The sequence below is a fragment of the Primulina eburnea genome, chromosome 14, assembly GCF_022965805.1.
Source record: "Primulina eburnea isolate SZY01 chromosome 14, ASM2296580v1, whole genome shotgun sequence".
NCBI classification, from domain to species: Eukaryota; Viridiplantae; Streptophyta; class Magnoliopsida; order Lamiales; family Gesneriaceae; genus Primulina; species Primulina eburnea.
This window is the reverse complement of record NC_133114.1, coordinates 29,364,193-29,375,204: the sequence shown is the minus strand read 5'-3', so window position 1 is coordinate 29,375,204 and position 11,012 is coordinate 29,364,193. Positions and strand designations below refer to the sequence as shown.

The following is an 11,012-nucleotide window of genomic DNA, read 5'->3' as shown; positions in this document are numbered from 1 at the left end:
TGGAATTCATTCTGAAGTTGCATTTGAATTTATATATTTGAACCAAGGTATTTTCAAATCCATGATAACAAATTTATTGGTCGTCTAGGAAATCACTTGACAGCATATTTCAAATCCCAAATAAGCTATTTTTCGTGTAAATGTTGCGAATTTCTAATTCATCTCGACATGAAATTAACTTAAATCAGCCCTTCGATGCTTTCCCAAATAGAAACGCATTCTCAACGAATTTCCTTCCACATCTTAGTAGTCATCAAGATATATATCTATAGAGTCATAGATTTCGGATTGAGTGTAGAAACATATGACAAAAACTACACCCTCAATTCTCTCAAATTTACAGGTACCAGCGGCTACGGGGTTAGAGATCTGATTCTGAACTGTAAAACCATAAAAGATGAAGGAAACCTTCGAATAGGCCTTTTCCTTTTTATTGTTGGCAGACATCATAACATGGCTTTAAATAGTAGGAACAGCAAGTCTCTCGATTAAACAATAAGGACAATACAGATAAATGAACAAAAATCCCAATCTGTCGTAGGAAACAGCTAAAGACTTCACATTTACACACATTTTGATAAGTAAGAAGGATAATTGATATAAAGGCAATTTTATATCAATATGAAGTGATTTCTCCCCCATTTTCATCATCAATTCCAAACCAAACATTTCAATCATACGATCATATCACACTAAGTTGACAACTTGTGTTTGATAAATAAAGATTTTCTGACGGAATTTTGTTCAAGATTCCAACTCCTCCGTTTTCTTCTTCCTTTTCCTCAAAACAAAAACGTCAGTCTCCTCGTAGGCGTATTCGGGATGCAAATGCTCGTGAGGGATTTTCTCCACCTCAAACACCACCGCACACATTTCCCAGAACAACGTGTGCGCTTCGGGAGACCTCACCTGGTACCCCAGCAATACGACGCCGTTATCCGACAGCAAACCCTCCATAGCCTGGATCAATGGCCCCACAGTCTTCTCAATGTAAACCACGTCCGCTGCGATCACGAAATCAAACGGCGGCTTCAACGATTTCATCTGCTCCTCGTTCTCCCAATACAGTTGCGCTGTCTTCAGGCTTTTCTTCAACATCGGCTTGTTTCTCTTCAGGTTGCGCTTCAAAGCAGGCATGACCGGAGCGATGTCTGTCAGAACAATGTCGTGCAGTCCCAGCAAGTAGAGGCCCATGGCTGCGACGCCGCATCCGGTGCCTAGCTCAACCCCGCGCTTGCCAGTGAAGTTTAAAAGGGAAGCGTAAGGGTTAGGACACGTGTCTCCTACGGCACACGTCAACCAGCGCTCAGCAAACTTGACGAGAACCAAAGAGCAAGGCCAGACGGAGGTGCCGACGTGCATCGATCCGTTGTCTTGCTGGAAAGAGAGGCGCGTGTCATTCACGGACAGCTCGATCACCGGGGAGTCTGTAAATTTCATTATTTAAAAGCCCTTTTTCGTGTGGCTGTCCCGAAAGTACCAGCCGTCGGTAGAATTTCAGCGTTGAGGGATTTGTATTGGGCTTTGGGCTTTAGACGTTTCAATAAACTTTCAATTTCAATATTAGGATCCGGTCCAAGCCCATCTCATATTTTTAAAAAATCATGACTATATTTTTTTTCCTTTTCGGAAATTACTAATGACAAGATTTTGAATTATAATTAGAGTTCAAATAATAGATCAGGATCATAAAATTTCTATTCATGTTCGAAAAGTAATAAAATGAGAAAATACAAAAAAAAAAAAACATTGTTCTTAGGGTCCCTTGTTCTATATTTTCCGGTGAATTTTACTTTCAACAGATTTCTTGAACTTTTTCAAGTTTTTTAATGTTAATTGGTCTGGAGGAGATCCAAAGAAACTAGAAATGAAAATCAAAAGAGTGATGAAATTCGAGTAAATGTCTGTAGTCTCGATATTTGGCCAAAAGAGGCAAGAAATCAAACTCCTTTTAAGGGCTTTGACTTGTTAATCGTAATGGCAACCCCAATAAATTGTTCTTGCATTTTAATTCAGTCAAAGAAGACAGATATTCAACACCAAACAGTTTAAGTGTCGAGAATTCTTAAATTAATATAAGAAGCACAACATATATATCTGCTAAATTTATTACAAGGACATTTATAATAATTATTAAGTAGCACTAGCTAGACCAGAATTAGGCTGTGCTATTTGAGTTTGAGTAAAGATAACAACATAGCAATAATGGAGTCCAAAAGGTCTCCTCCCTTTTCTTCCACTACAGATGCCCACTTTTAACGGGGAAAAAAAAATAGAGACACGCTTCTCAAAGGGAACATCCTTCATGGGTTCAATAGAATATGCATGGATCTACTCTTCCTCAAGTAACTTTAGAACTTTTTATTTTTAAATTTCTATTAATTCTTTTGGCATCTTTTAGCTTTCATTCACCACTCAATGCCACCTTTTTCTCTGCAAAGTTTGCAAATACTAAATTCCTCCCCTTTTTTTCTTTATCCAACACATTCTCTCTCAGCATCAAAGTAGTAGTAGTACGCCACTTTATTTCCATCTCTGATATTAACCTTAAAGTCATTTGTAAAACCATCAAAATCCATTGGTGATGATGCTAATGAACAACATGTTATTTTGTCCCCGATGCCCGTCATTTTGTAGTAGTACTGTTTCAAGAATCATGTCCATCCATTGATTGATGGTTGTTGACAAAGAGATCGGATCCCAACTCCAAGAAAATCCCTTGTTTCTCCCGCTGAAATCTCCTCATTCGTCATGCGGTGGCGTTTTGAGGGGTACATTTGACGCTGTTTTAAGGCAGAAATACCATTCTCCTCAGCACTCACAAGCTCACCACTAACTGAGCTTGCGCCACACACTTGACCGAAGCTATTTTCTTGAACTGTAATAATACTGTCATTGGATTTGAATCCAAATTTTCCTAGGATCGAAGGATCAGTTGTAGTGGCCCCAATTTGAGCAGCTCTCTGTAGTAAAGCTGTAGCAGACATGGTTGCAGATGATGGATGATGACTAATAATTTGGTGTTGAGTGCTAAACAAAGATTGGACACTAACATCTTTAACGGAGCTTGTGCTTAAAGGGAGGGAGTGATCATTGGTCAAGTTTTGAGTTCCGTTTGAAGTAACCTTGCTCCCGAAATCCCAATTCCAATGGCTAAAATTAGATATTTGTGGAGGATTTGAGCACGGATTTGTGATGAGTGAATCATGGGTGCTGAAACTGTTCATTGTTCCTAAACTTACATGGTTGATTCCTAACGGATGCATTTCTTCAATATTTTTGGGCGTATAATCTTGAGTTTGGCCTGGATTTTGAGTCATGTTCCAAAGAGATAAGCCTCTTGGGACTATGTCGATGTTTGGATCGTTACTCGAGATTGGCTTGAAAACTGGAGGGAAATTCTGTCCCATGCAAGGTGTTGGACCTAGTGATGAAGCGCCAACAAATTGATAGTTCATATTTGCAGGTGCATTGGATGTTCATGTGAGAGGAGGCTGTAATTCTTGCTGTTTCTTCTGCTAAGGCATCACAAAATGCCCTATGAGTTATGAAGCTATCTCTCCTACAAACACAAAATTAAACAAGAAATACCATGTTAGTAATACAATCTATACGATAATAAATTCTACGAAAAACTACAAACTTAGATGTAAACATTTCATTAATTTAACAAATGAAATATAGAGGCATGAAAACCCACAGTCATCACACATCAAGAAGGGAAAAAAAACGTAAATTTAAGTACCGAGCTGTGCATGAAATATATACATACATCTAATCGAAACCCCTAAATAAATCAAGAATCATGAAAACATACCTAGAAAAAATAGCCCCACAATCACATTTGTATTCCCTAGTGCCACAAGTCTTGGAGTGAGCCTTCCAATCCGACTGAACTGCATAACGTTTGGAGCACTTTTCGCACTTCCATTTCTTCTCACCATGCTTCCGGCAGAAGTGCTTCTTGATGCCTGTTAAATCTCCAAGAGCCCTAGAGGGATGGTGGTGAACGCATGTCTTTTCGGGGCAGACGTAAACTCGCTTTCTGACTTCTTTGCTGGTCCTTTGCTTCAACTTCCATGGAAGATTATGCCCCCTTCTGTGAAGTTGAAGATTTTGGTCCCTTTGAAACCCTTTGCCACATATTTCACACAAGAACCTGTTGGTTGCCATTAGAGTTTTCGGTGATAAAGCTATGACTTCAGCTTCAGGATCTGTAAAATAACAATTCTTGAATATGTACATATATCCGTGTGTACAAGGAAGATAAAAAAAGAAAGAAGAGATGATTCAAGGATCAAGAAAACAAGATAAATAAACGAAAATCCACCTGGGGTTCCTGGAAGACTTCTCTTCTTCTTAGCTAAAGGAGGATTCATGGATCCACTGATCGGATTCTGAGTGAAAATTTCATCATCTGCCATCTTGTTTTTTGAGGAGTGATCCAATCTACAGCTACCGAAATGATGAGTTATTTTTCCCTCGAGAGAAGAGATAAAAGATACCTTTATAGTTGACTGATGTAGCTGAATTTGAAATAGTTTCTCTCTTCTTAATCTGATCTCTTTCGATCTTTTGAGGATTTTGTCATGTATAGGAGGTAAGAAAACCTTGGGGACGCTATTAGTAACTAATTAAGATGCAATTATTAATAAGTAACATCAACACTATAAGAATATTTATTACCTTTCTCTCTCTCTCTCTACCTCGTGTATTACAGTGTTTTTAACCTGCTTCTTGTCGGAATAGAATAAAATTCAAATTAATTCTCCAAATTTATATGTATTACTGATGGCAGTGATGAGTGAAACTTATTGTAAAATTAAAAATATATAAAATTCTAAACATTTAAAAATTTTAAGAGTAATATTAATGGTTTCAAAATTAATTTTTATATATGAAAAGAACAAATTAATATGGTCAATGGAGGCAAAGACTCAAAGAAGCTAGCTCTCCAGATCGGAATGATTACCACATAATTGTTTTACCTTTTGTTTTCTTTGCCATAATAATTATTATTGTACTATATATAACTTTATCCCAATTAATATATATATATATATATATATATATATATATATATATATATATATATATATTATCATGAATACGACATTTTGATAGAGATGGAAGAAATTCATATTCTTTATTTTTTTTTTGCCTTTTTGACTGTGAATTCATATTCTTGAATTTGATGTAGTTCGAGCACTAACTTATTTTAGCTTGCTTTTCGATAAAGTTTTAACTTCAAAATTTAATTCTTCCCCATTTTTAAAATACAAATTAATTAATTCTTCACAAGCTTTTTCACAAATAAAATTTCTGAATTTTAGTTTAACCCCTATAAAATTAAATATTCAGATTCAAAGGATCGAGGGGATCAATCCAACTAATTCAGTACCCTCTCTTTTGAATTAAAAAAAATCAAGTTTTTCGATTAAATAATAATATTCATAAAAAAAAATAGTGGTTTCACCAGACACGTAGTAAATCATCTTCTTAATTAATTAATTTCCCTAGTATCGAATATGCATTTAAATTGCATGTTGGGATCGAGATATTATTCATATCCATGCACGTGCCACACTGCCAAACAAACAAGTAAATCCAAAGGAAACGACAATAAAATTAGCATTAAAAGGGAATAATCGTCCTAATCTCATATGATATTAACTTCATTTTTTTCCTGAAAAAGTTAAATTATATTATAGAAGTTAACTTAAAATTACTATTTGTTCAAACCAATTATGTTAAAGAGACATTTAATAAAGGCAATTAAGTGTGAATAAAAGGAATCTTTAAAAATTATACATGAATGCAATGTTAGATCAATTTTTCATCATTTATTTTGTTGTTGATAACGAATAAAATTATTACTGCGAAAATTATAGGGATCGGTTGCCCCCAAAGCTATTCAGAATCCACACAACCTTTCGCAAGGGCCGGGTAAAGCAACTCTTTGGAAACAACATATTGTTTCATGATGTGTTTTCATGAAAGGATCCATTGTTTCATGAAGAATCGCGTCCATTCTGAATCAATGTTTCATTTCTATATATATGACATAATTAGTTCAAGAAAAGCATTCAGATTCTGATTTGATTTAGTCACCTAAATAATTCAAAAAATCTCCATTACATCCTGAGAGAAATTTTTCATATCTCTGTTACTAAAGCGATGGAAAAAACATTTCTTAAAAGAAAGCATTGCAAACGTGCCTTGGAGTTCATTCACATATTTTCAAAATAATCACACAACATGCAGTATATATATAATATATCAATGTTAGATAATGAAATATTTTTAAATTTATATCAAAATTACAAAGAGATTACATTTAATTTTAATAGTTGAGTTTATAAAAGAAATCTTATGAGTCGGTAGATGGTATGGTAGGGTGAAATTGATGGGTTGATTGAATTTTGGTTGATTCTTTTATGCTTTTCAAAAAGTCGTTTTAAAGCAATCTTTTTCTTTAGGGAAATGTATTGGAATTCAACTTACGACTTTTCTTCTTCCACGTCAATCACAGAGCAATTTTATTAATCTACCGAAACTAAGATTTTAATTAAACTTTAAAATCAATTAATTTTTTTTATGTGACTAACTTCAACTAATATCACATTAATCCAAAATTATCAAAAAATAATATATAAAAAATTTAAAAAGTTGGGCTACCATACCACTGTCCACATGCATACATCTAATGTAACTCAAATTATTCCAAGTTTTAAAATCATCTTAGCTTCAAAATGAAATGATAAGCAATAATTAGCTCAAAAAATCAAATATAATCATAGTTAACTATTTATATTCTACTATGATAAGATTTATATTATATATATAATCAAATTCGATCCGGCCCGATATATTAATTTGCTCGAATTTATACAAGAACTTGTGTATATAATATGCTTAGACCCTGTTCAAATTTTTTTGAATCAACAATCTGCTGAAACGGGGTCGTGCATGGGTGTTACCTAGTTGTCATTTACGTTTTTTAATACTAAAAACGACACGATAATTAGAATATTGAAATGAATAATTAAGATTAAAAGCAACTGACAACAAATATGCAGTGAATTTTTTGAAGTGGGAGTGGTCGTCTCGTTTCGGGCTGACCCTTCCTGATGACAATTAATCATAATCTAATGATGTTTGTGCTTTTTGTGTTTATTTATAATTTAATCTTTGGAGTTTAGTCTTTGAACTTTGGTGACCCAAGAATATTCTTGCTCCCAAAGGCTTCAACTTTCAAGGTCCAGCTCTTCTTTCCCACGTAATTTTTTCTTAATTCACGTTGATCTACAAGATCTCACCCTTGTAATATTCTTTTTAATAATGTTAATGTGTGCTTATATATATTTTTATATATAATTTTGTTCAATCATGCATATTAATTAGGGGGTACTTGCCTTACAAATAAGTTCTACAATTGCATGGGAATGAGAGTATAAGCGGAATTTTTTCTATAATTATTTGGGAAAATTACATTTTGGATTCTATACATTTACTTATTTACGATTTTAATATTCTATATTGTAAAATTTCAGTATTAATATGTTGAATTTGTTTTATTTGTAATTTTAATTTTTTTTTTTGACATAACAACGATTAAGTGCTAATGTGGTGCTGTTAATTAATGTAAATGATCAGTTCATGGCGGTGAAACCCATAACCTTGTGATATCTAAAGATAATCATATAAATACGAACTTAATAATAATAATAATAATAATAATAATAATAATAATAATAATAATAATAATAATAATAATAATAATAAGAAGAAGTTTTTTTTCATCTAGCTAGACCCACCCACGTTGGGAATTAGGATGGCAGTATATATACTTGTGAAAATATATTTTCAAATGAGTGTATTTTTAGGGAAAAGTAAATAGTTGTCACCACCTAGGGTATTTTTGTTTTCTTTGTTTTGTCTTTTCCCAATCCCATTTAGTAGGAAATGTTTTTTTTTTCCTCCCTAATTTCAAGAATTGATCAACTTTTGTCATCAACCTTGTATTCAATTGTTTTGGTGGTTGACTCGACCCTATCCTTGTTGGCAGTGCCTGCAAGGGTCGATCCAACAACTCGGATTTGTTCGAGTCAATTTTTTTTTTACAGGGAGGCGGGTCCGGATCACTTATATAGAATGATCCGGACCGTTCATTGCTCGTGCAGGCAAGCAGGGTGAAACAATCCATAGTTTTGGACCCTTTTGATCCATATTTCAATTAGTGTAAGATTTCACCTTTTCTATTTTCATCCCGTCGTAGGGATATATATTTTCCGTAGTTTACATATATATATATATATATATATATATAGTTTATCATGCTTCCCAAGAACTTGGAATGGATAACAATTTTTTTAAGTTATTCAATAACGTTGTCCAGCTAATATTTATAATACGGCAAACGTATATTTTATAAATTAATTTATTTAGAACCATTGAAATTTAAAAAAACGAAAAATAACCTTTAATCTGGCAAAGATTTACGTGGGAAATGAAAATAAATATGTTTTTTTTTTCAAAAATTAAAACTGAAAAAAAAAAAGAACATCGTGGGTTTCGAATAAGCAGGTAGGTCCTACCTAGGGTTTGACTAATATGATAATGTAGGTTTCATGACTTTGTTCATACATGAATTACTATCAAATTCAATAATTAAAAAGTTATTGCAAATAGCAATAAATCAATCTCCTTTATAAATTGTTACGTACGTGCGCATGTCGTCTTGTGAATATAATGTTACTTGAATCCACAATATATTTTTAGGTTGTATTTGAATTGATATTTTAAATATATTTTTATTATTTAGATAAATAATATTATAAATTTTAAATTCATATCTTACCATGTATATAATATTTCATGTCAATTATGATGAATTTCAAGTTTACTTTTTACTAATAATGTGCAAATAAGTAAGATATAGATTTAAAATTTGATTTATTGTTTCATTTTAAAGAATTAAATTATAATCGAAATAGATTGATTTCAAATTCATTTCCTCAACCCAAACGTAACCTTAGAGTTTCCGAATTTGACTAATTAACATTATTTTAATTGAAATTTTTCATTCAAAAATATTAGTTTAAAATTTTAAGGAAGACTTAATACTTATAATGAAAAACTAATATAAATTAAACCGATATTTTTTCCCCACTTTGTCGAGAACTGTTTTCTACTGTTCTCGCTTAGTTCACTCTAAAAATTACCATCACAGCGCAAGCATAATGCAATCAATGATTAAAATCTAGTGAACTATTATTATGATTAAAGTCCCTTTCAGCTTTATAAAGTAAAGTTCCACTTGCTCCATTTGTAAAATTAATAAAAGCTCCATCCATATCTCTAACCTAGGAGTCATAGATTCTCTCTTATTTACATGCATGGAATTTTGATCAAGGAAGACGATTTATAAGTTGCATAAATTTCATTTGCAATTACTAAAAAACCATGATTGTAGGAATTTTGATCTCCTTATTGTAAGCCTGAATTCTTGTTGTTTTATCAAAAATTATAGTTGGTTGTGATAATACGACTTTAATATTTTAAATTGTACAACAACATATGCACTACATATCAATTACTCATTTAGTAGAGACAGTTATTGTATCTCAATATCACACTATGAAAGAAAATTGTCACCGCCACAATTCAGACCGAATCAGTTCTTATTGACATGAGACTTCACAAGAATTAAAACATATGATTCGAAGGGGAGAGCCAAGTTGTTACATGTCTATCATCGGCTGGACTACGTTATTGAAAATTGTATGTATGGATTTGAACAATAGTCTCTACTTGAGTTAGCTTTTAGGATGAAATTAGACTCAGGTTCATGAAATTAAAATGTCCAAGTCCTAGTCTTAATAAGAATTGAGTTATTGGGAATTGTACATATGAACAATCCTCCACATCTGAGTTAGATTCAGTCGATGTAAGACATTTAACACAAGTATGATCAAACGAGGTTGGAACTATTCTTGTAATTATTAATTAGGCTCCATCTTTTGAACTGTCTTCTTCTTGGTCATTTTAAAGTGTCTCGATTAGAAAACAGACATGAGAAAATGATAAGGAATGCATTGTTATGTGTAACTATTTTTTAAAAGAAAACAAGGATTGATCAAAGATATTAAGTCAAAGATAAATCAAATATAATAATAAAAATATGATATCATATTTGATTCTATCAAAGCAAAGTAAAGCGCCCAACTGTGAATAGGATTATGTCTCTTCTCATATCATGTAAAGCGTTACAAATATCATATTTTATATAAACTATTCGGGTAAATAACAATTTTTTGTATAAACAATTATAAAATGGGATTAAAAACAATTGTGCAACAAATTATATGAATGTTAGGTCCACCCAGTCATGATATGACAAAATTTCAACCCACAATCAAATATAGGTCTCAAAATAACAACTATACCATATAAAATTATTGGTTATGTTCGAAAGATATGCTTCATTATTACAAATTAATTACGCATATTCTTCAAAATAATATGTTGCATTTTATGTAAACTAGCAATCTATTGCTACGCTCATATCATGGATCCTCAGGTAAAACGTAAATAAATATTATAGAGCCATGAGGCTTTGCGATTGTATTACTAGCATCCACCGGACTTCTTAATCGACCACGTTTTCTGAAACTGAAGGTGTAGAAAATATTTTAATAGCAAAATCATCAATTTTACCAGCATATAATATTCTTATAGAGCTCACGTGGGTAGAGAGTATCATGCGTATTCTAGAATATATAGGGGGGTGAGGCAAGAGTCAAAATGAGTCGAGTCGAGTCGAGCTCCTGCACCGATTTAAGTTTTGTAGACTCGAGCTCGAGTCAAACTCGATAGAGTTTAGACAGTTAAGATGGACTCGATGTTCCAAATAATTTTCACATATATAGATGATCAACACGTCGATCACACGTGAAATAGAACTACAATACTTTTTCAGACATGATATCTAAACTAACCAATTAAGATGA

The 11,012-nt window shown here is 32.6% G+C and overlaps 2 protein-coding genes across 2 annotated transcripts; both read right to left on the bottom strand.

The window, feature by feature from the left end:
* Positions 1-398: 398 nt before the first annotated feature.
* LOC140811827 (uncharacterized) lies at positions 399-1,492 on the bottom strand. Its single transcript, XM_073169913.1, has one exon. The coding sequence runs from the start codon at positions 1,438-1,440 to the stop codon at positions 745-747; it is 696 nt and encodes a 231-aa protein (XP_073026014.1). The 5' UTR covers positions 1,441-1,492; the 3' UTR covers positions 399-744.
* Positions 1,493-2,070: 578 nt separating this feature from the next.
* On the bottom strand, positions 2,071-4,609 carry LOC140812817 (zinc finger protein MAGPIE). The gene is given in 4 exon segments (XM_073171185.1): positions 2,071-3,476; positions 3,478-3,562; positions 3,818-4,214; positions 4,331-4,609. Coding segments are annotated over 4 exon segments (1,398 nt in total). The 5' UTR covers positions 4,425-4,609; the 3' UTR covers positions 2,071-2,654.
* Positions 4,610-11,012: the final 6,403 nt, after the last annotated feature.

Excerpts from the sequence above, each read along its gene's own strand:
- LOC140811827 (XM_073169913.1), bottom strand. The coding sequence starts at position 1,440 with ATGAAATTTACAGACTCCCCGGTGATCGAGCTGTCCGTGAATGACACG.